The sequence below is a fragment of the Ciona robusta genome, chromosome 14 (genome assembly GCF_009617815.1).
Source record: "Ciona robusta chromosome 14, ASM961781v2".
NCBI classification, from domain to species: domain Eukaryota; kingdom Metazoa; phylum Chordata; class Ascidiacea; order Phlebobranchia; family Cionidae; genus Ciona; species Ciona robusta.
Window position 1 is genome coordinate 5,454,487 of NC_143248.1, and position 25,707 is coordinate 5,480,193.

Genomic DNA, 25,707 nt, shown 5'->3' on the forward strand with positions numbered 1-25,707 from the left:
CAACCGCTTCTAATTTTATTTTTTGACTTTTTTTGATACAGAAAACAAATAAAACATGATTTTTACATTTTTTAACCTTTAAATTTGTTTCTAGGGTCAAGTTTTTCTATAATTTACCGAAAAACATACATTTTCCCTATACCTACGTCCTACTGTGTTATTTTGGACCCAAATTGCCGTTCAATTTGTCTTTTACGTAACAATGGGTTGGACTACTCGGTATTTCTATGGCTCTGGTCAAAAGTTTTTCCCACGGTGTATCAGATGTCATCCGAAATAAGATAAACAGGAGAATTGTTGTTCGTCAAGTACTGACCCAGTTACAAAGCAAAAAGAAAGAAAAAATCGCTTAGATGAATTCTTCGGGCGACTCAGACGCCGAGAGACAACGTTTAATTGAAACACCGAGTGTTAATATGAGTAACTCCGCAGTTTCAACGACAAACGCTAACCAATCGTAAGTCATTTCATTGTATTTAATAAACCTTTATGTTTAATATTATAAAAGTATCGTTTTCAATTTAGAAAACGCATAAGTTGTATTTTCTGTGTACAATTTGTGTGCTTCTTTATTTGTTTTTGACAGTTTAAGTTTGGTAAACAGAAATGATAAGATGGTTATAGCAAAATGGCAGTATGGCACTACTCTACTTAGTACCTACTACCTAGTGTCTTTAGCAAATCTCTCTTTTTCAAGTTGCCTAGTTTACATAAACATATGCTATCTTGAGTATAAGGAGGGGCCACCCTTGACTTTGTTTTTATCAAATCATCACTAACCATTACAGTTATTGGGGGGGGGAATCTTTTTACTGGATTTGGTGCCTACCTACTTTCAAATATGGTCTGGCTAGTCGCTCATGGCACTTCATGGGACTTGTGATTTAGCCAGAGTGGCAGATTACCAAACTTTATTTTTTACACATTAGTCAATACTTACACATGTTTAGCAAAACAGTCTATTTTTACGAGTTGTATAGAAAATCAAGTACTACTAAAGAACTATTCATGTTTATTTTTATTGATTTTAAAGGAAATTCAGTTTTATGAAACTTTTACAGAAACAACACAACAGATTCACCAGCAAGGAGAATACGGGATGAAGCAGAAGGTGATTTACTCAATATTTGGTGGTTGTTGCTTTCGTATTACTTTTAGTTTGTATGTTGTTGTTATTATTATTGAGTGTGTGTTATATGGGAGATGTTGTGGCAAGGCAGGGCAGGTGGCTTGGGATTTAGGCCAGAGTTGTCCATTACCCTAACATTGTGGTTCTTTTAATTAGTGCATGTCCACTATGTCAACTATGTAGTAAATATTGTGAACATAGCGAACATAGTGGACATGCACTAGGGCCCCCAACATTGTATATGCACATTCTATTCTATATGGGTGGAATCTACAAGCACAACAAATAATATGTAGTAAATCTTACTTTGTCTTTACTTAAGAATCTGGTGATATGAAAATGTAACAGATAAAAATCGAGTTCAACCAATTGTTTAATAAAAGATATATATTTCGCCTAAATGGCATCGTCAGTCTAATATTTAAATAGAATATGTATAATTCATTATTTAGATGCAGAAGAAGAGTTAAGATATGGAGCAAGCACTGTTATATCGTTGTTCATCCCCGTCACACTATGTATGCTTGTAGTGGTAGCAACTATAACATCCGTGTCTTACTACACCGACCAGTCACAGCAGCAGTTTCTCGTATATACCCCGTTCCACACAACAAATGCAGCTCCTGCACAAGTGGTTTGGGAATCAATCGCAAACTCATTGATTATGATTGGAGTTATTGTTGTAATGACAGTGTTTCTTGTGCTGCTCTACAAATACAGGTTTGAATTTGTTTTATATTTCTGGTAAATTGAACTTCCTACTAAATTGAAAAAAGTTTCAGAAACTACTGTATTTTACTTTAACATTTTTATTTAGCTTAAAATTTTAATTTATACCAGTAGGCTATGTTACGAAAAATTTTGGCCGTTTATAGCAAATAAATTTAAAACTCAAGAGGGTTTATAAAACACTATGAAAAGTTTAACCAAAAATGTTTGGGTTATTTCTCAATAGTACTTTGGTTTAATTGGGTAAAAACTGACCTAAAACCGTGTTCCCAGACAAAATTTACCACTGATACCGATACGTCTTAGTGTATGACCCACCTATATAAAATAGAATGTGGATTATGTGGTCTTATTAAAAAGTTTAAAACCTTAATATATTGTTGCTTACAAGTCTTAAATGTTTGTTGGAGCCTCACTGGTATAGGATAGAATATGGTCATATTATAATAAAGTTTAATATATTGTTGCAGATGTTACAAAGTAATTCACGGGTGGTTGATCCTCTCCACTCTTCTCCTTGTCTTTCTCTTTGCTTATCTTTATCTTGCTGAAGTTCTCCGAGCTTATAATACAGCAGTTGATTACATCACAGTGGTCATTGTGTTGTGGAACTTTGGGGTGGTGGGAATGATTTGTATTCATTGGAAAGGTGAATCGAACTTGATATTTGATGAATTATGCAATAGGCGTCAAACCTGGGGTGACAGGGTGGGTAGGCCAACTCTGGAATTTTGAATGAAATTGCATTGAAGGCTCCAGCTGTTTATAAGATAAAACAACTCATAATTACAATTTTAATAATTCATATTGTGCTGCAACCTTTCTTTAAAGTGTTTTCATAAAAAACTTAGACATTGGCGAAACAATGGTACAAAAGTGTAAAGACATAATGGGAGAAATGGTTTCAATAATAAACAAAGAGTAAAGTTTATATTATTACTGTCTTGGGTATATTGAATGTTTATGTTTATTTAGTTGCCTTACGTTACATAAACATATAGTCATATACCATCCTGAGTATAAGGTGAGGCCACCCTTGACTTTGTTTTTTGATTTATCAGTAACCCATATAGTTATTGGTGGGGAATTTTTTCACTGGATTGGGTGCCTACCTACTTTCAAATATAGTCTGACTAGTCACTCGTGGCACTTACGGGGATTTGTGATTTAGCCAGAGTTGGCAGATTACAAAACCTTATTTTTTACACATTAGTCAATACTTACTATGTTTAAAATTTCATGTAACATGTTTTACACAGCCTGTTAAATACATTGAATATCAATCAATGAGGTTTAACAACTATGAGCCAATGAGCTAAACTGCATTTTTTAAAATGCTAGCCCTAACATTAATATGCGGATGACATTTTACCATATTTTTATATTCACTTGTAATATTTACCACAACGCACGTGTAATAATCAAACCATTGTATTACACCACAGGCCCCCTTCTTCTCCAACAAGCATATCTGATTATTGTATCATCACTGATGGCTTTGGTGTTCATTAAATACCTTCCTGAATGGACAGCGTGGGTCATACTTGGGTTTATTTCAATATACGACCTCCTTGCTGTGCTATGTCCCAAAGGACCTTTACGCATGTTAGTCGAAACTGCACAATCACGTAACGAGTCATTGTTCCCTGCTCTTATCTATTCGTCTGGCATGATGTGGACCGTAGGAATGGCACAAAACGCACCAGCTCCCAACCAGGTACTTACTGCAATATAAAATCTCATTTAAACCGATATGCGATATGACATATAAAGTAAAAGTTGTTTGTGTTTTTGGGCAAGACATTTATTGCAGCAACCTCGTGGTAATGGAAGTTTTAGCACCCTGGGTGTTTGGGTAGAACTCTGGCTGAATAGTATATAACAGAACACCCATACACAAGTGCCCCTTTAACTTCAGTAGTGCTTGCTTTGGTCTTAACTTTTAAAGTTTCATGGTAATTTCATCCACAAAACTAATTTAAGAATTTGGTTTGGTTTCACACATTTCAATGCATATGGGTATGAATAGGAAGGTCTTCGCAATGTATATACAATGTAACCGAATTTTATATTTATTTATTCGATTACAAGTCACCATAACAAACTTCATATTAAACGTATATTAACAAACATAATATTATACAAAGGTTCATTCGGACAATACCTCGAGCACCTCACAAGGTAGCGACACAGGGTTTGACGTGGCGTGGCAACGTAGGCATAACAGGAACTCTGGGGAGGTGACCGTTATTTTAATTGTTTAGCTGGAATATCATTAAACTTGCTCACTCGCCAGTGTAAGAAAGCATTGATTAATGATTATGAAACACCTCATGCGTAATGCTTGTTAGCAGCATGGTTATTAACATTGTAAAGAGTATGGAATTTTACTTTACTAAAATGTAATTAAACAATAGTTTAAATACCCCATTCAATCTACCCCATACACCTCTGGTTAATCCCCATACAACGTAGGTTATAATAACTTCAAATGAAACTCGTAACCAAGCCCGTCAGCAGTTGGGGCCACCACCAGAGGGCAGTGAAGAGGCGGAGGACAAAGGAGTGAAACTTGGGCTCGGCGATTTCATTTTCTACAGGTTTGGGGTTCTTAGATTTTGGTTCGATTTTGTCGGTGAATGTAACTTATTTATCTTGGCATAGCAGGGCAACAACAGTCGTTATAACACAGGTGCCGCATTTCATGCAAATTGTGTCCTTATGGGCCTCTGTTTTTTATGTTAAAGTGACAATTTAGTATTAAACAACTCAATTGTAACCACTCAGTTTGAGCAATTGCTGTTAAGTTTCTTAACCAACAAAACCCACATCCTCAATAGTTGTACCACTATGTGTTGAGCCCGGATAATGCGATCATAAAAACTGAACTAAGTTTAAGTAATTTTAGACCTCCAACTAAATTCTGATGACTTTCTCCTTAGTGTATTGGTTGGCAAAGCATCAGCAACCGGGGATTGGAACACAACCATTGCGTGTTTTGTTGCCATTCTTATTGGTTTGTGTCTCACTTTGATACTGCTTGCTATTTATCGCAAAGCATTGCCTGCATTGCCCATTTCAATTACATTTGGTTTGGTCTTCTATTTCAGGTGGGTGCTTTGTATTATAATAATTTATTGGTTATGTTTAATAAATGTTACTTATTTATTCTCGAATGGCAGGGCAACGGCATACATTATTACAAAGGTGTTCTGTTTCATACATCTAGTGTTTTTTTGTCTACTTATCAGTTGCCTGTGTGTAACTTTATGCGTGATTGTTTTTACCATATTACTGATAATTGGACAACATAAGTGACCACTGGGTTGAAGCAATAGCTGTTAAATTTCTTGCCCAACGACACATGCGTCCACAATGGTACCAGCATTAAGCTTTGAACCAAAATAACTGAGATATAGGAATCAACATTAGAAGACCGTCATCTCATATTTTCTTACATTATTATTGTATCATGTAAGCCAGAGGCGGCATGGTATGGTTTGCGACCTGGGATTCAAGCCAGAGTTGCTAAATTACCCCAAGACATAATCAAATACATCATACTCAAAATACCTAATTTACATTTCAGCACTGATTACGTGGTGAGACCTTACATGGACTCCATTAATTCTGCTCAAGTATATTTATGAACTACTAACCTACACAACTATTTGTGCAATGAACAAACAACTGGTTTCTGGCCAAAGTTACAGATGTCAACTTGCCATAAGCTTTTTAAAACCCTTGGTTGTGTGACATCACAAATACTGGTGTTACATCACAATTTGTATTAAATTAGTTCTAGTATATAGAAAGTTTTTTAACCAAATTCCCACTGTAAAAGTTAAACTAAACTTCGCATTAATGTCATATTTTATTGACAATACATGTATATTATAATGTTAATATGAATTAGAATGATTTAGTGTTACTGGCCTTTACTATTTACTTTTATATATTAGCAGTATGTACTTTTATCAAGATTTTGATTCTAAATTAGTAACATAGTGGGGTGGGGGAAGATGGGACACCTTTAGCACATAATATTCAAACATCTTGATCTTTGAATGTTCTTTTTTTACTACCAAATGGGACGAGAAGATAGAATGAAAATGTGTCCCGTCTTCCCCTACCCTGCTATATTAAAAAGTGAACCAGAATTTTGTGGGTAAATTGAAATAATGAAATTTGTTGAGTTTTTTTTGTATTTTTTTTCTTTTTAATTGAATTTTGTTGCTTGGTTTGGTAATTTTTATTTTTAAATCTCAAAATTCTGCAGTGTTTATGCACACAACTTTAAAAAGCCTTAAAATCTATTTAAATTTTGTAATTGCCATCGTCACCTTGTTTACACTGTCGTAATAAAAAACAAAGTTGTCAAATTTATTGTAAGCTGCAAAGTTATATAACATATGTTAGATTAATTTAAGAAAGCCTTCAACATCTGGTGAGGTCCATGTGATAGCACCATGGGTGTTCGGGGTAGTGATCCAACTCTGGCCTACATCCCAGTACCCCAGACTAGTCCCGTATAGGACTTCTGCCTTTTATAATATGTAGAAGTATTGTGTATGTTGTATAATACGAAGTAAGTGGTGTTTAGGTATATCGCCTAAACTGCTGATTTAGAACTGTGTTTACTCTACTAACCCGTAGAAAGTCAGTGATAAATTGCAAATATATTTACCAATGTTGCGTCATTCAGAATAGCAGAGGCGCTTAGGGGAGAGTTTATATTAGCTTGCCGGTGTTGCGGAAATTTTGTTTTACAAATGTAAATGTGGTGTTGGTTTTCGCACTGCCCGCACCACAAAATAGCTTTGTGCAGAATACAAAAATTTTGTTTTTGTCCAGTTGTGTTCTCGTGTGCGGGGAAGTCCTACAGCCCATGTGTAACTTTGCGTTGGTACATAAACGTTAAAGTACATGCCAGATAAAAGTGAATGTTTTTACAGGATTTGTCGTTTTAAACCAGCATAGCGTTTGTATATGTTTAAGTAATGATAACCAAAAGATGACGTCAAGTTATAAACATTTTGTGGCTGGTGTGGCAGGCGGTACAACAGCTACTTGCTTTTTACATCCATTGGATCTTATCAAGATACGATTTTCAGGTAAATACTTTGACCATGGATAGCCTACTCATAATATTTGTTAAAATATAAAATGATAATGTACATAAAAAACATTCTGGTTAGTTTTAATACAAGCATAACAGCCTATAAATATGATATAATTGTTTTCTTTTTACCCGTGTGAATGTTTCGTTTTAGAAAAATCATGTAGATCTATTAATGTCAATGTTAATCAACCTCATTCATAAAAAGTTACATATGTGGTAACTTGTAAGCTGACACGAGGTGTATGAAACAAAACACCTGTGTTATAATGGCCGTCGTGGCCCTGCCATGCAAGGGTGAAAGGGTGAAGTAGTTACATTCATTCATTGATTCATTCTTTTTTTTAATGGTTAGCGTGCCATACCGTAGCCCAGTGGATGAAGGTTCAAGGCTTGGCGCTGCTACTTTAATACTTTGCCGTATGATAGACGAAAATGATGTCTCAATGTATGGCACGGTCAACAGTCCTTTAGGATAAAAAAAAACAAGCAGTTACCTGAAGATCTCTCTCCTACATTTATTCTTTTATAAACTGTTCGTTGTAACAAAACTCCATTTCTTCACACACAGTCAGCGATGGTTTGCCAACCAGACCACAGTACAACAGTATGTGGGACTTAACTAAGAAGGTTTGGAGAACAAATGGCGTACGTGGTTTATACACTGGTGTCACCCCTAATATAATTGGGGCAGGGATGAGTTGGGGGCTTTACTTTTTCTTGTGAGTTGAATTAAGTGTTTGCTTGATCTTGTTGCCTTAGTATGGTTTGGTATATACTACATTGTCTTTACGCACACTTGTTTCTATTAGAAGTTTAACTTGATAATTATTAAAGCTTTTGTTTTGTCGCTGTTTCCTGTATTTTCTTTTAAATTATTTCTAAATCATTGCTGCCGTAATCGAAAAGACAAATAAAGTTATAGTAGGGTGAGAGGAGATGGGACACCTTTAGCACATAATATACAAATATCCTGATCGTATTTTTAACAATTAACAACGGTCTATGGGAGTTGTGAGGATACATTTTTTTAATTCTTTGAATGTTCTTTGTTCACTACTAAATTGGACAAGAAAATGGAATAAACAGGTTTCCCATCTTCCCCTCCCTGCTATATTATTATTTAATATTTATATTATATTGGCAACTTTATTTGGTTAGCAGTATATCATAATTATGAGACCTTAACATTGTGTAAAGTAAGACAGTAGTATAGTCACTATATGTAAAATCTAAAACAAGCAACTCACTTTGTTTTAGCTACAACACCATCAAGTCATATCTAAACAATGGGGAGGGATCAAAAGCTCTCACAATCCCACAGTATATTGGATGTGGGCTGGTATCAGGTAGGAAAGCTACATTTGGTTATATTGTATAAGAACATTATATACCAATACTATATATTTATACTTGAAATTATTTAAGTTTCACAAAACATTTACGATACAGATATATTCAATAACATTAAACAACAAAATTCTTTATTTCGGTAAATTATAATTGGTCTTTCTTTATTGAATTTTTTAGTTATCCCTGTTTGGATTCGTACTTTTATTATTGTTATATTAATGATAGTAATTTGTATTTTGTTTGTTATAGGATCTGCAACCTTAGCCGTAACAAATCCAATATGGATTGCAAAAACTCGTCTCTGCTTACAATATGAAACACAACAGAAACAATACAAAGGGATGACGCATGCTATACTTGATCTGCACAAACAAAGTGGGGTCAGAGGGTTGTACAAGGTAACTAACGCACTGTGAATTCCTGTTCAATTTTGCACTGTTTTTTATTAGGGGAGTGTAAAATGGGTGTACGTTTTTTGGCCAAGTCTGGTCTAAATCTCAGGTCCCATGGCATGCCTAGCTGGGACCTCACCCATATAGAACAGAATGTGCATATACAATGTTGGGGTAATGGGCCAACTCTGACCTAAAGCCCAGGTCCCATGGCGTGCCTCACTGTAGGACCTCACCCATATAGAATAGAATGTGCATATACAATGTTGGGGTAATGGAACAACTCTGGTCTAAATCTCAGGTCCCATGGCGTACCTTGCTGTAGGACCTCACCCATATAGAATAGAATACGAATTACGATAGATAATAATGTCTATACAAATTGGTCAATTCCCTTTACCAGGCATTTAGTTCCTAATTATACCATATTTAAAATATATATATGTTTGTTTTGAACTTTCAGGGATTTGTGCCAGGTTTGTTTGGCACGAGCCATGGAGCGATTCAGTTCCTTGTTTATGAAAAGTTGAAGATTTGGAATGCAAGAAGAAAAAAGAAGGATATTCAGGATAAAATGGTATTTATCTGTGTTGTGTGTGTAGGTATTTAAATTTGCTCACTGCAAACTTATAGTTTATGATTCTAAAGACATATATGATATGACAAAAGTAACGTGTTTTGACAAACTCACAAACTTAAATTTGAAAGTGGCCCATAATTGTAAATTCTGCTTTTTGAGTTGACTTGGTGCAAACTGATTAGTTGCTGAAGCCATAGACTCGCCTTATCATAAATACAGTTCACAAGAGAACATGGAAAAAAGTGGTGCATTAAGTCAAAACCCAAATTTTGCTTTTATAGTGGGCAGTGGGCTATAGTATGCAGTTATGTGTAGCTTGTTCACACCAGTTGCAATGCACCTACGTACTGTTAGACTGTACATATATACAAACCAATGTACCATTTCAGGATACATTTGATGTGCTAGCCATGTCCGCCACCTCTAAGCTTGTTGCTGCGACGTCAACTTATCCTTACCAAGTAGTGAGGTCAAGACTGCAGGACCAGAACCGTGTTTATAGTGGAGTTATGGATGTCGTTAGAACAACTTTCAAGTAAGATGTTTTGCATTTATTTGTGAGTTGTGTTGTTGGATAATGGTGTTATATAACAGGTTAGACATGGGTTTTATGCCAGAGATTCCCCATTACCCCTGCTATTAAAAAGATGTTCATTAGTATAGCTTATGGGTGGTATATGACAATGGGGATATTGTTGTTATATAACAGGGATTTGTTAGGTCAGAGATTCCCCATTACCCCTGATATTAGAAAGATGTTTATTATGAACATTATGGTTTATTCCCTAAGTACTTGAATGCGCTATGGTTATGTTGCCTTTAATTTAAACCTAGTATGTATACATGTTAATACAGTAGGTAGTTTGTAACATAACTTATTTAAACTGTAGAGGTTGGTGACTTTTTCTTTGAATTTCTAGGTTTGGTAGCATTTATATGGCACAAATTTTATAAAAACTTGGGTTCAATTGTAAAACACTAAATGTAAAAGATTTATTTTGAAGGTTGTATTGAAAAAAACAACTAAAACAGATCGGTTTATATCTGTTTATTATTTTCCATAAACAAAAGGAATTTTTTGCATAGTTGTGCAACTCATTAAGACTAATATTTTGTAAGTATGTAGTGCCAGAGTATGGTGTTGCTAAAATTATCTTACTTTTGGTAAAGGAATGAAACTTGGAGAGGTTTTTACAAAGGGCTGACTGCAAACCTATTAAGGGTAACTCCTGCCTGCTGTATCACGTTTTACACTTATGAGATGATGGTGTATTATCTACCTTGATAATACAGGGTGTTCGGAAAGTCACTGTGCACTTACATATTTATTAACAAACGTTTTTCAGTATAGAATCCAGAAGTAAATATGAACGATAATTATAAATGGTTTTATAAGTGACCCCCGTTAGCAACAATACAGGCTTGGACCTTCTTATTTTGTTTCTAAACACCTTAATCAGTAAATATTAACTATAAGCGTGCAGTGACTTTCCAAACACCCTGTGTATGCTGTATTGTTATCCTAAATCGTAAGGCTGGTAAATCATGCCTAAAACAGCAATTTCCATGGTAAAGTAGGGGAAGATGGGACATTTACTCATTCTATTTTCTTGTCCCACTTGGTAGTACACAAAGAAGTTCAAAGAAATATAAAATCGTATCCTCATAACTCCCATAGACCGTTTTTAATTGTTTAAAACACGATTAGGATGTTTGGATATTATGTGCTAAATGTATTCCATCTTCCCCCACCTTACTATATCTACCTTATACATATAAGCACACACTGTGGTGTGGTATTACTTCAGCGCAGATTGATTCTTATGCAATAATTATAAAAGCAAAAACAATCTGCGTATAGAAAGACATTTAATCATTAAGCAACGTGCTATGTTATGTTTACTAAACAGTGTTTAGCACAAATGAATATTAATAGCCTATTGTAACCAGAATGATAATATTTCCTAAATTTATAATATAGATAATACATGATTTATGTTTGTAATTGCTGCAATTTTGCATTTATTGTTCATATGTGACGTTTACATTTGATTGAGTTCCAGCTCGTTTTTGAGCATTATCAAAGAATGACACTCGTCTAAATTTGCATGGCTGGATAACAGTTGTTATAACACAGGTGTTCTGTGGTATACAGCTCGTGCCTGCTTGTGTGGTTGTTGTTTTGAATTGTTAAAATTTTGACAACTAATTTGCATCTGTTGGTTTGCAATGTAAGCACTATAACAAGGTTTGCAATGTAAGCACTATAACAATCTTTTTTAAACAGTATTATTGGCCAGTAGCAAAACTAACACGAAAATCATTTAAAAACTTTTGAAACAATACTTTAACATTTATTGAAAACGCTTGCATATTGCACGGAAACTACCACAACATAGATACAACATATGTGTTCAAATTAGATTTCCCTCTTAATGATAATCATGATAATAATATTAGTTGTGTAGTAAAGCTCAGTCGAGGAATTTACGATTCATGTTTTTCCCGAATAAAACTTCCCGAATTTCTGGAAGCATCTGTGAAAAATAGAATGTTTTAATTTTGTGCAGATTATTTGGAAATCATACGCACTAACATGGACCATAAGTGTCTTCTTATACAGTAAATACACATGGTGAATGTATGCACCATGCGTATAAGAGGGCACCCGTTTTTTTTAACACAACAGTGAGCATGATTGTGTATGAATACACTATGTGTATAACATGGTTGTCTTCTTATAGGCCAGACATATGTGTACCATGTGTAAAATAGAGCACCCATCATACACCTCATGTTCACTGTCAATTATAACATGGGTGTCTTCTTATACACCATACACATGTGTACTATGTGTATAAAAGAGCACCCAATATACATGATGCGTATGAAGATATGTGTGGGGTATAAAACCATATAACTTGAAGCTTACCTGTCTACCAATAAGATCCAACCTCGCATCTAATGTGTTCCTAACCCTAATAGCCCCGTTAGCGCTCGTCATAATCACCCCACCACATGTGTCCGGGGTTAGGAATGAACTTTCGTTGACCTCCACGACCGCGACGCGGTTTGTCGACTTTTTAAACGCATCGACCACGTCGGGAATCAATGCCTGGAAACATCAACTTTTCATTATTGATATAAACTTATTATTACTATTTTCATTGCATTCAAAAGTTACATTTTTAGGTAGCATTGGTAGCATACTATGTGTAGTATTGCAGGTAGTTTATAGTAAGATATTACCAGTTTGTGTAAGTGAGGTCCTACAGTGAGGCACGCCAGGGGACCTGAGATTTAGGCTAGAGTTGGCTCATTCATTACCCCAACATCGTATATGCACATTTTATTCTATATAAGTGAGGTCTTATAGTGAGATACACCAAGGTCCTAGATTTCCATAGTTGGCTCATTACCCTAAATTTATGTATTACCCCAAAAAGTTCATCACCTTAACTGTCTGCACATCTTCCTTTAAACATTGAACGATAACTTTGTCCTCCAGTAGTTGAAAGAGACCTTGGCTTATTAATCCAAGCAGAAGTGAATTGTATTGAGATTGGTTTCGTTTAAGGTCACTAAGTTGGTCCTTTGCTTCACTTAGAATATTCTGAACACAATTTAAAAATGTTAAATGTAGAATGAAGGTAAGAAACCATGTATTTATAAAGTTGTATATGTTTATACAAGTAAACCAGGTATATATTAAGATGTAATAAAGTAAACAAGTGTAACAGGAACCATAGCAACAGTATATTGATTCAGAATTGCAATGCATAACATTAGGACAGAAGTAACTTGTACCTGAATATGGTCTTCTCTATATTTGAGGATTTTTAGTCTTGCTGCATTTACTAGTTGTGATTGTTGCCTGTGAACATAAAACAAGACATTGAAAGCAGACAAACTAAAGTTATACAAACTAAACAATGCAACCATGTTGTGTTCATAGGGTTTTTTATATAGTATGGTGAGGGGAAGATAGGAAGTCTTTAAATTTAGTCTTAAATTGACATCATGTTAAATGTTAAACACATGATTTTAAACTGTTAGGTAACTTGACTATGGTGAATTGCATTATATTTGAAAGAACATCTGGTTACAACAAATAATTTGTCATCTTACACTTTCTTCTGCTGCTCCAATTGTTTTTGTTTTCTCTCATAATACGTCATTATCTTCTGTCGTTGTTGTTGTACAAGACGACTTTTTTCAATTTCAAATTCTTCGTCAGCCTGGATGAAATACTTAATGAATTCTAACAATATGGTTTGGACATTGTTTTCAATTGATGATCAGTTAATTGCATTTATATGGGCTTACAACAAAGGTTGAAAAAGCTAGTTTGGTTTGTTGTTTATTTCAATCAAATAGATATAAAATAAAAAGCTCTTTAAATGGCTGCAACTTTTCTTAGTTCATGGTTTCTAAACATGTCCCCATGGTTATGTTAAGAAACATGAAGGTTAAAAACATTGGTTTAAGTGTCATTTATGTTAGATATAGTAAAGTCAATATGTTGGGACCTTTGCCATAATTTCATCAACTTTTTCATCTGCTTCTTGGTCGATGAATGCGATCATGTGATCAATCTGTGGAACAGAAGTGAAGGTTTAATAAGTTATAGTACATAGGTGGAATATCCTGCCATGAACCAGTCTGCAGAGTATGGCAGGTACAAGCGCCATTTCGGTCACTACTATTGCTTGGTTATGCATGCGCGAGATCTCACCAGGAACTTCCATATTCTGCAGACTGGGTCATGACAACACATGGATAAATATAAATGTTTAGAAGTTGGGAAACTTTGTGAGAATTTATACGGTTGATTGTACGGGTGATGGATCCTGCACTAGCACTAAAATTTAACATAAATATATCTATGTTTATGCATGTAAATAATAAATGATTACTTCAAGAAGATGAGACCTTCAACTTAAAGTGTTTGTTGACAAAAGTTAAGAATTAAAATGCGTAAACATGTTGGTACGTTATGGTCAGGTCAAAACATTTTCGATATTCATGTAGAAACCTTCCACGCATTAAATTGGATGTACCTGCTTTTTGACTTCTACTTCACTTAAGCCCATATTGGTATATATGCAGAAACACAACGCAGAATATAAATATAAACTTCCTAAACTTTAACCAGATGTAGATATTAATTTAATGCAGTTATTTTACGCAAAATTTCTCAAATCATAACTAATAAAGCGGTCTTGTGCTTAAATGCGCTTCAATGATTCAAAAAAAATGTTGACGAAAACTTTTAATAACATACGTTAACAACATACGACCCTGCTCTCATCCGTTTTATATCATGTGATTTTTTTTATCATGTGACAATAGACATCGTATGCGAGCGCGGGGTGTCGTAGAAGTGATTTAATTTCAGATTGGTATTGCCTAAAACGAACATATTTGTAGGTTAACAAAAAAATATTTGTTTATTGAAGCTGTTGTTACTAAAAATTTAATGAACGCCCTACGCCCATACGCTGTAGCTAACACAAACGCAATCCAGAGTTCGTAAACATGTTTATGCAGCGAGCCACTGACTCAATGCATACACATTTAAGACGACTTAAACCGTGTTTCGGTAACAGTAATGCTTTGACTCATTGCAACCTTTCATTTTTTATTTATATAAAAGAATGTAAAAATACATACAGACTAATTTGCGATTGTTTTTTAAACCAAGTGATTTTAATAGTTTCACATTCGGGACGTTTTTTCATTTTCAAGTAATCGTAACTCCACTTTGCAAGGATTGTTACCTGGCATTGACGTAGAAACTTTGCGTGACGTAGTTGAGTATGACGTATATATACAACGCCGGTCAACTTTCCGAGTTTCGGTTGCGGGCATAATAGTAATCAACGTAATCTGCGCGCGGCCACTGGTTGCAAACTTCTCGTTCTATTTCTGCCTGATCGGCAAAGGTTTAGTTCAGAGTTATGCTACTGATTGTTTACTGGAAATAGCAACTTGATCAATTAGTTAGAACGTTTAGTTTTATTTGTAGCAGTGGTTGTGAATATTTTTCGTGGTTCAGTATTGAAGACATCACACTGAAGGTGAGATTGTTTATTGTTTGTTATTTTTGAAGTGTATTTGTAGGAGTGGTATGCTGAAACTTAAATATACGTCCTGCATACCACCCTAAGTCTGGTGCTTGTCTGATCGGACTGAAAGTTCTGTTGTGCGCATAATAGTAGGGTGGGGTAAGACGGGACACCTTAGCACATAATAACCAAATATCTTGTTTCAAACAATTAACAACGGTCTGTGTAAGTCGCGCGGATACGGTTTTATAATTCTTTGTATGTTCTTTGTTTACTACCAAATGAAACGATAAAATAGATTGAAAGGCGTTCCTTCTTCACCCACCCTACTGTACTAGAGGGGAGAATCTTTTGCAACGACCGGGCAACTTGTATGGGAGCTATAGGGGTTACGGTGACGATGTTTTAGGTCGCACCGTGTGTTTTAAATTACCAATTAATAAAATTTGTTTTAAAGTAATTTGTTGGTTGGGATTTTACAATTTAAGTTTCGGGTATATACCATATATTCCATCTGATTGGCAAGGCGTAATACATTTGTTGTTGTAATTTAGATTAGCATTTATAAAATGCGTTCAAGTTTTAAATATGATGGCTAACACTAAAAGATATACTCGCATAGTCAGCTGCAAGGCACAACGAAAATACTAAATATTGTGAATTATGTGTACGAGGTAAATCGGACTGAAAAACTTTATTTCTATTAATTTCGTAATAAAAGGTATAATTGGAACAATTATAAATACGTAGCAAACGCGTTAAGGGCATTGTTAAAACATAGTATACTGAAACGACTTTATTATACTATGGTTAAAAAATCCTTTTATTTTTGGTAATGTTTTTATTAATATAAATCGCAGATATAGCACTAATTATAAAACATTTATATCATTGATAATATGTCAACATTACCGTTCATTATTGGAACTTGTAACTCATAAGTCGTAACGTCACGGTGACGTAATCCAAGCGGTTTGCAAAAGTCAAGCAGTGTATTTATCTTAGAAAGTATATTGACATTCTTTGGCTAAGGTTTCAAGCAAGTGGTGTAGAAGTAATATAAGTTGTGGAGCTTCCACGTCACTGCTTTTCGTAACGTCATCACCATGGCGTCATCACTCTACGTTACTAGAAGAAAGTTACTGCATGTCCTCGTACAATAAATGTCCTGTAAAAGTTGAATATTTCCACCCCGCCCCAAGGGCGCCCTCTACCACTTCTATCCTTACGTGATCCCCTTTCACTAGGTGCAGCAGAGCGCCGTTACTTGCTGTCTCATGGTCTGCACCGTTAGCATCGGCGAAAGCATGAACCATCGCGCCACCATTTACCTGTAAATACAAATTATTAAAACTGCGAGTAATTGAAAACATGGGAAATGTGCAAAAACAAAAACAGAAAACATAAAAAATAAAGAAATTGTATCGAATTTAAATGCATAAACCATGAGAGTAATAAATACTCGCATATTACGTTACACGCATATATACCGTAAGAGCGACCACTAAGCCGTTACTGTTGAACGTTTTAATAATCCGGAACTCAAGCGAGTAGACTCCGTTAACAGATGGCGTGAAATGGTGCCTCGCTGTGTCGTAACAATTCCCATAGTTGAGTAAGATTGAATCGAAAGTTACGATGGTTCGAATCTCCCCTTGTTTTGTTCGATAAGTGAACATTCCTTCTCCCAACGCGTCCGATGTTCTGGTAACTGAGAATGCGACCCGTTGTGACCTTTGACCTAATGATGATTGTTTCCGCATAATGGGGTAACTCTCCCATAGAAATTTATAATTATTTCGCCGCTAGGTGCGTAGCAGATCAGTCTAATTTCTACGAGTTTGTTTGAACTACATGCGCTGTTTTACATATACGATGGATAAATATCAGTTGTGGACAGTTATCAAGTTAGAGGAACTTAGTAAACGGAGAGCTAGAACTACTGGACGAAAAAAAGATTTAATTCAAAGGTATACGAAATATTTAAATGAAATAGTTACCAAAACATGCAAATGGAATATATTCATTACTAACTAGTTCTTAATATACAGATATATATGATATGTACCCTACTGTCTTTATTAGCTTCTGTTGGACATGTCAGAAAAAGTAGTATTATTTTCTAGACTTGTCGATTATGACAGAAACAACAACTTCAGCCAGAGTAGTGTAAGAATATCAGCGGCAGAAGAGGATGGTGATATACCAGATTGGCCAGCAAAGGAAATATTTGCGACGGTTACTGTTGATTGTTGCAGCAGGCTTATGCCTTTAACAAATAATTTTATTAAGGTTCAGAATTCTGTGATATAGTATATGTAGTACAGGGTTATACTTGTCACAATTGTAGCTTATACTGGTGGTAGCTATAAATCCAAACCTTTTGTTCGGCATTTAAGACAAACTGCAATAGTACATACATAGTCAGTTGAGGCAAAGTTTGAAAAATTCTCTAGGACCACTAAAATGAGCAGGAAAGTGCTATAAGAAAAGGGACAGCTAAGCATTGGTTGCAATTAATAAAATATATACTGAGTATTTTTTTGACTAATGTGTTAAGCATATTTATTTCATTAAATTTAAAAGGTAATGTGTGTTTGTTCTTTAGGCGTACTTTGTGTACCGAGGTGCTAGTGATCATTTACTGAACAAAACTACTTCCTTTGTAGGCCATGTATTCAATTCTTGCAGCTGGAAAAACATAAAATTTATCCAAGTGTAAAATATTTTTGATGCAACATTGGCTGATATGTTATACAAGATGGCAATTTCTTTATTTTCTTTGGCTTGTCGTAATTTTAACAGTGTTATAAATAGTTGTTCTTCTGGTGACAGGTTTAAGGGTTTATAATTTAAATCGACAGCAGCTGGTCCAAGTGAGCGAAAAAAAAAATTGAAACTGATTGTAGTTGGAAAATCCAGTGTAGTAATGAATTGCAGTATCATTTTGCTTTAATAAATCTAAACGAAGAAAATTCAGTTGTTGTGTGAGTATTGTGTATTGACAATCAGCATCTACAAAAGTAGCGGCACTGCTTGACTCATAATCCATAACTGATATTTCTTCACATTCACCAAAGTCGCTTTCTTGTACGGTTACAATCTGCTCGGCACTTTCCAAAAGTTCATCAAAATTTACAATCACATTCTCTGAGTTTGAATCATTAAATTTGGTCTGTTGAATGGATGACTTTAAAGAATTTTTTGTTTTTCTTTTCTTTACTTGTTTCTTAAAACTGAAAACTGTTGGAATTACACCATCTTTCAGTTTTTTTCTGCATCATTGCTGAAAGACAGTTATTGATTATAGTTTCTGTCAATCAAACTTTAAAAACAAATATTTAAACAATGCAGTACCTATTAAGGCTATTATTAGCGAGAAAAGTTAGAAAACAAATTAACATTAGGTATAGTAACTAATATCACAGCACTTACCATCGCACAACTTTGGCTTATAATCAGTTTTAATAAAGTGATGAAAACAGACAACATCATTCTCTGTAGGATACTAATCCGTGTCTGTTGCCTTCTTGGCGGCCCTTTTAATTGCTTGGATCCATACATTTCGGAGTTCTGTGTTAAGAGGAAATGTATGTCCGCCAATTCTACTTCCGCATTTAGGGACACAACAGTTGGTCGGCATTATAATAATTAAATTCTTAAAACCTGTTCTGAACAAACTGTAAAATATTCTCTTTCACCGCGTTGATGTAGCACAGCCGCAGACAGCACGAAAAATTTAGACTGATCTGTTACGCCATCTAGCGATAAGTGCACACAGAGAGAATCACCCCATTGGAAGTGCTGCGTCACAAACGATGACGCATTGGCCTTGCAGAGCCACATTTGGGTCCACGGTTGGGAATGGGTCCCCGTCTGTGTTTGTAGAAGCCGTGGTTTGGTAGATGCCGTTGCATTGGGACCCACTTACGATATACTGAAGTATAATAAACGGGAGAAGTTTTAATTCCATTTTAAACATATATCTTGCGTGATCTGTAAAAAAGAAAAAATCGGATCTTTATTTATAGAGGCTTCGAAATAACAATGTTCGTTTCGTGAATCTGGCCCTGCTAATCTAACTTTTTTTATGTAAATGAATAGCGTAGCGTTCAACGACCCATTTATTGAAAGTATGCATTTAATATTTTCAGTCGGCACACAACAGACAATAGAGTGGCGGAAGATAGGACACCTTTTCATTCTATTTTCTCGTTCCATTCGATGGTAAACAAAAAACATTTAAAGAATTATAAAACCGCATTTTTACGACTCACATAGACCGTTGTTAATTGTTTAAAACACGATCAGGATATTTGAACATTTCGCGCTAAAATCTCCCGTCTTTTCCTACCCTACTGTAACAACAAAAAGTTTTGATTTTCGCAATAAAAGTTCGAAGGTTTTATACGACCCAACCAAACCAATGGTTTAATTACACGTTCGGTATCTTATATAGCAACCCAGTGGGCTTTGAGAGTTATATTGTTACTGCAGCATCTGCTACTTAATGAATATTCCTGCATGACTGCGGCTTTGATAATAAAAAATTAATCCGTGACATTTTCATATCTCAGTGTGTGTCTGTACACCGGGTCGCATGTTGTCGTGCACAAATAATTAGTTTGTACTTTCCCATCTTGTGTTTATCACCGCATTCCAGGACCCCACACAAGGCCGTTTAAATAATTAAAGGCGCTATATATACATCGCGTCTTTACATTTTAAGACCTGTGAAAGCGATCGCTGTAAAAATAGAGTTCGATCTTTGTGCGTATACAATATTGACATCCACCATAAACATAATATATCACATGATATTATTTCTATGTGCTACTTAAAAACCACAAAGCTTAAACGCTAACCACGCGCGTGACAAGTCCTTACTCATTTAAAATATCATCAAATATTAATTGTTACCAAAACACCGAGACTTCTGTTCCGACGCCCCCTGCACTTAATATGACAAAGCCTAAACGCAAATCAAACGACAAAAAAACATGAAACTGCTTGTATTGCTATTACACTTCAAGTACAGTAGGATGGGGGGAAGCCGGGACACTTTTTAACTCTATTTTCTCGTCCCACTTAGAAGTATACAAAGGACAAACAAAGAATTATAAAACGGTATCCTGTACCGTTGTTAATTGTTTAAAACACGATCGGGATATTTGGATATTATGTGCAATAGTTGTCCCATCTTTCCCCACACTACTAAATATTACTGTTGGGTAAAATGGGATAGCGTTTTTATCGTATCATTTAGTAGTAAATAAAGAATATTTACGAAATTATATAACCGTATCCTAACGACCCTATAGGAGCGTTGTTAATTGTTGAAAACACGATCAGGAAATGTGGAACATTTTCTGCTAACAGTAACCATCTTACCCCACGGTGTTATATAACTCCTATGTTACTAAAGCTATGAGTTTTAATGGGCCAACCCTGGCTTAAATCCTAATTCCCACATGGCGTGCCACGTCGTAGAACCTTTTCCCTAAAGAAAACTATAGGGCTAATCCTCTAGTGTTAAAAACTACGAGCGTATCGCCTTTGTACTTTTGCGTTAAAATTGACATCTTAGTTTACGTTGAGGTTGTGTTTTGTGAGCGATTGTCACACTCGATGATCATACAGTAACTCCACATTACAATATTGTTCAATATTAACATCCATAGTTATTACCGATTTGTGCATTGTTGCATTTACATGGAAAACATCCCCAGGCATAAGGTTTAGGAAAATATCGATTTTCGCAACTCAGTGGTTTTAGTTTTTAAGAAAAACCTTGTTCAAAAACGGGTTTATCGTTCCCATTATAGTCTACTGTTCTTATACACGCGGTTGAAAACTTGTTAATTCTAGTTAACGCGCAGTGGTTTTGTTTTACGTAACTTTGAATCGATTTTCCACATACACTTGATATGAAGAATATAAATACACGCAATGTTGCTTATATGGAAGAGTGGGAACGATGGGACATTTTTTCATTTCCTTTTCGCCCATTTGGTAGTAAACAAAAAACATTTTTAAAAATAATAAAACTATACCCTCACGACACCCATAGACCGTTGTTAGTTGTTTAAAACACGATCAGGATATTTAGATATTACGTGCTAAAGTTGTCCCATCTTCCCTCTACGACTCACTACTACTGTGATAGTTTTAGATCTATAATTACGAAAACGAATCTCACAAAACGATACAGTTGCGTTCCATCATTATATAATAGGTTTAGGTAAGATAGTCCATGTTTTCATTCTCTTTTTTTTGTCCCAATTGGTTAGTAAACAAAGAATATTTACAGAATTAATTAATCGACTCTAAAAGCGTTGTTTATTGTTCAAAGTACGATTAGGAAATACGGGATACTTTGTACTAACGGTTTTTTTTTCGACTATTACCTGCTGCACATAAAACTCTCATAGAAGCGCTATATGGTAACCATACACTACTATAGTTGATTTAACTTTTCATGCACAATCAGTTAAGATATTTTCACTGAAGATTATTATCAGACACGATGTCGATTTTGGAAGCCTTGTAAAGATTATTTCCTTGCTTGAAAATTTTCGATCGCTTTTCAAAGTGTGGTGTGTTAATGTAGGTGAATGCATTATTCATTATATTGAGTGATGCTGGGAGCTCTTAGCAGGTATTTTTGCCACCATTGCTAATACGTGTATAATGCCAAACTATTTCCCTTTAACAAATTGGTTATTATTTTTTAATTGGATTTGTGAACTATGTTCAAATCGTTTTTTTTTTTTTTTTTTTTTTTGCTTGCTGCGGTAAACGTTTAATGTAATGGGCCATAATTTTGCCTAATTTCGATCGCGTGCCACGCTGTAGGACAACACCAACACAGAATATAATGTGTATATACAATGTTAGGTTAATGGGCCAACTCTGGCCTAAATCCCATGTTCCCTTGCATGCCTCGCCTTAGGACCTCACCCTTATAGAGTATACCGCAATATGCATCCGACTATTTATTTCTTGATTTCGTTTTAGTTCGTCCCAAATTTTGCATTTGTATAAATACTACATATAACATTAAATCTGACGAAAAAATATGTATATATTAATCAGAAACACGTGTACATACAAAACTAAGCTCCCCTTTACGAATTCTTAAAGTGGTATTTTCATTTAAAAAAGCGTATACATCTAAATCAATTAGTAACGGTACAAAAATATAAAAGACGCCGCTTTTTAGTTAGTATGCTATTGATGCTATATAAGAATATTTTGAATATCAACACATGTACTGTTTTTATTATTAATTGAATTGAAACAGCTTCACCATTCTCACTAATTAAGCGGTATTTTGAAACATAGAAAAACACTACGAAATATAATCTGGCCAGATTTTCAAGTTGCTCTTATGGGTAATACAAAATCTAAACAATTAACTGCAGTGTTTATTTATAATGTACCAGAAAACACCTTCAAAATTAAATTACGCCTGGCAACAGAAACTTTATATACTCTGTACAGCGTAAAAAATCTGTCAATAGTTTTTCTATGCCGAATATATAGGCAGATTCTATGTAGCCTACACATATGTACGTCTTGTTCATTCTAATTTATATACACAGCTTAAATATTTCCTTTTTTTCTGCATTTTAAATTAGACCTAACTGCTTCTGCCCTGGATATATATATATATATAACTCCCTGAGAATACAAAGAGTGTGTGTTCTAATAATCCGTACCTACCACCAATATACACTCCAAATGCAACAGCAGCAAAGCAGCCAAACCTGTACAGCAAGCGACAGACCTCAACGCGACTCTGCTTTCCAAACTAAACCAATATTCCGTGCCGCTCCCGCCCAAGTGATATACTTGATTGAAAACTAAATTTAAACTTCACCAACTTTTTAATAAAACTTTAAAAGATAAACCAGATAGAATAACATCTGTTGATCTAAGTTTAGTATAATCCTCACAGTAACTCGACCCGTAGTTTTACACCAAGTCCGTTATCTTGTATATATAATTACGTCTGACACCTTTAATAATTAATGATTGCAACAGCTAAGATATATCTTGCGTGACTTTCTTACGCAAACGTTTAGTGAATTGTAAATAATTGGCTTGTTTGGAAATACACTACGTATCGTTGGAAATACACTCGTTTTTATACCAGTTGAGCCACTAATATATTATTTATACTATGCCTGGTAGCAGAAGTAACAAAATAATTGGCTTCTGTAACTATATTTGCAATATATTAGGGTGGGGAAAGATGGGACACCTTTTCAATCTATTTTCTCCCCCAATTTGGCAGTAAACAAACATTCAACGATTTTTTATAAAACTTTATCTTCACGGCTCCCACAGATCGTTGTGAATTGTTTAAAACACGATCAGGATATTTGGTTATTATGTATGAAAGGCGTCCCATCTCCCCCACCCCACTATATTTCCATCTTCCCCCACCCCACTATATTTCTAAAAAGCAGGGCCGGATTTGTGAAACCAAAGCTCCCAAACTATAAGTTAATTAAGATAACAAAGCAATTCAATTTATTGCAATCTGGGTTTAAATATCCCGCAAAAATACATCTGTTTCGAGCTTAAAAATAAATAAAGCGTCTTTCGATCGCTGTTTCGGTAGTCAGAAATACATAGATAGCTTCTGGGACGTTTTCTGCTGAAATTCAGCCTTTTTAAAACATCTTTATCTCTTTATTCTGTGCTTAAATTCTATTATTAGAAACACAACTTGCAAAGAGATGTCCCCTTCAGGTCACTAATGGGTTGAATGAACTGACAGTCTTACATCAACCAAAACGAAGATTTAAAGATAGATTAACAAACTGATAAATAGCTTGGAACCCACTAACTATACCAATATTTAACACGCATAATATATAACGCTTATATTTTAATATAGATCTGGTATGCAGATGACATTTTTTAAAAGGCCAAATACTAAAACGAAAATTCTATTCGCAAAACGAATGTTGCTTCCGAGCTAAAACTATAAATGTAGTGATTCGCGTTACGGGGTAAGATGGTTTCGGGGTAAGACCGTTAGCAAATATAATATCCCATATTTCCTGATCCTGTTTTTGACAATTAAAAACTCTTTTATAGAGTCGTGAGGATACAGTTATATAATTCTGTAAATATTTTTTATTTTTACTACTAAATGAGAAGATAAAACAGAAAGAAACATTACCTATCCTGCCCCAGCCTGTTATTTAGTTGCGTTTATAATTATATACAACATAACATCTTTTTTAAGTCGACTTTCTCTACTTGACCAACAAAGCATCGAAATCATATTTTTTATCATCAGAATATAAGTATTCTGCATGTATTGTATACACCTCATGCTTAATCATGACTCACAAAGTTACATATAGTAGGGTGGGGGGAGATGGGACACCTTTAGCACATATTATCTAAATATCCTGATCGTGTTTTAAACAATTACTAACGGTCAATGGAAGTCGTGGGCATATAGTTTTATAATTTCTTGAAAGTTTTTTGTTTACTACCAAATTGGGCGAGAAAATAGAGGTAAAAGGTGTCCCGTCTTCCCCCACCCTACTATATATATAACTCTTAACCAAAACTCTTAAGCTGGCACGGCGTGTATAAAACAAACACCCGTATTATAACCACTATCGTTGCACGCGAGAACAAGTTACATTTATTCCGTCACTTTACTGTATATGCATTAAAATATAGTTCCACAACCCACAAAGCATTGATCAACGCCACTCAAAAGCATAAATGAATTTGCGGATGTTAAATGCCAAATTTGCATAATCTATTGACTGTAAAATCATTGATTTCGTTTATAGAAAAATTGTGAAACATTTTATTTGATTAAAACAAAGATTTTGTCTGCGTATTGTCTGGCGCCGTCACCGAACGGTTTCGGGCTATATCTGCCAACGTTATATTGGTGTGTTTCCAATGTAAGGACTTAACGACAATTGCTTCAACCCAGTTGTTCACTAAACGGTTGTCCAAAACTGTCAGCCATAAAAACAAACAATCACCGACAAAGTTACACATGGTAACTTATAAGCGGGCACAAGGTGTTTGAAACAGAACACCCGTGTTATAACGACTGTCGTTGCCCCGTCACGCGAGGATAAATAAGTTACATACGTGGCAACTTATAAGCGGGCACGAGGTGTATGAAACACCCGTGTTATAACGAATGTCGTTGCCCTACCATGCGAGGATAAATTAGTTATAATCATGCATTTCCGCGTGGCTTTTAAATGCCAAATGACTAATTCCTAATTATTTCAACTGTATTTTTAAAAACATGTCAAAACAACAGCGCAAAAACAGTCCATTTT

General features: G+C 35.0%; 4 protein-coding genes across 4 annotated transcripts; 2 read left to right on the forward strand and 2 right to left on the reverse strand.

Annotated features, from left to right (window-relative positions):
* Positions 1 to 292: 292 nt before the first annotated feature.
* On the forward strand, positions 293 to 6,240 carry LOC149725342 (presenilin-1-like). The gene is made up of 9 exons (XM_089892361.1): positions 293 to 457; positions 1,062 to 1,111; positions 1,582 to 1,849; positions 2,329 to 2,507; positions 3,304 to 3,575; positions 4,006 to 4,098; positions 4,334 to 4,458; positions 4,801 to 4,968; positions 5,448 to 6,240. The coding sequence occupies exons 1-9, from the start codon at positions 354 to 356 to the stop codon at positions 5,506 to 5,508; spliced, it is 1,320 nt and encodes a 439-aa protein (XP_089748487.1). The 5' UTR covers positions 293 to 353; the 3' UTR covers positions 5,509 to 6,240.
* Positions 6,241 to 6,753: 513 nt separating this feature from the next.
* Positions 6,754 to 11,460, forward strand: LOC149725343 (solute carrier family 25 member 32-like). Its single transcript, XM_089892741.1, has 7 exons — positions 6,754 to 6,972; positions 7,549 to 7,699; positions 8,238 to 8,326; positions 8,580 to 8,728; positions 9,186 to 9,299; positions 9,692 to 9,837; positions 10,473 to 11,460. The coding sequence occupies exons 1-7, from the start codon at positions 6,873 to 6,875 to the stop codon at positions 10,585 to 10,587; spliced, it is 864 nt and encodes a 287-aa protein (XP_089748867.1). The 5' UTR covers positions 6,754 to 6,872; the 3' UTR covers positions 10,588 to 11,460.
* Positions 11,461 to 11,634: 174 nt separating this feature from the next.
* Positions 11,635 to 14,535, reverse strand: LOC149725344 (V-type proton ATPase subunit E-like). Its single transcript, XM_089892743.1, has 7 exons — positions 14,363 to 14,535; positions 13,832 to 13,897; positions 13,431 to 13,540; positions 13,110 to 13,176; positions 12,757 to 12,915; positions 12,235 to 12,417; positions 11,635 to 11,839 (listed from the first exon to the last, which is right to left on the reverse strand). The coding sequence occupies exons 1-7, from the start codon at positions 14,393 to 14,395 to the stop codon at positions 11,777 to 11,779; spliced, it is 681 nt and encodes a 226-aa protein (XP_089748869.1). The 5' UTR covers positions 14,396 to 14,535; the 3' UTR covers positions 11,635 to 11,776.
* A 1,667-nt stretch (positions 14,536 to 16,202) lies between these two features.
* On the reverse strand, positions 16,203 to 19,486 carry LOC149725345 (cerebellin-1-like). The gene is made up of 3 exons (XM_089892744.1): positions 19,176 to 19,486; positions 16,861 to 17,145; positions 16,203 to 16,701 (listed from the first exon to the last, which is right to left on the reverse strand). The coding sequence occupies exons 1-3, from the start codon at positions 19,350 to 19,352 to the stop codon at positions 16,510 to 16,512; spliced, it is 654 nt and encodes a 217-aa protein (XP_089748870.1). The 5' UTR covers positions 19,353 to 19,486; the 3' UTR covers positions 16,203 to 16,509.
* Between the last annotated feature and the right edge of the window lie 6,221 nt (positions 19,487 to 25,707).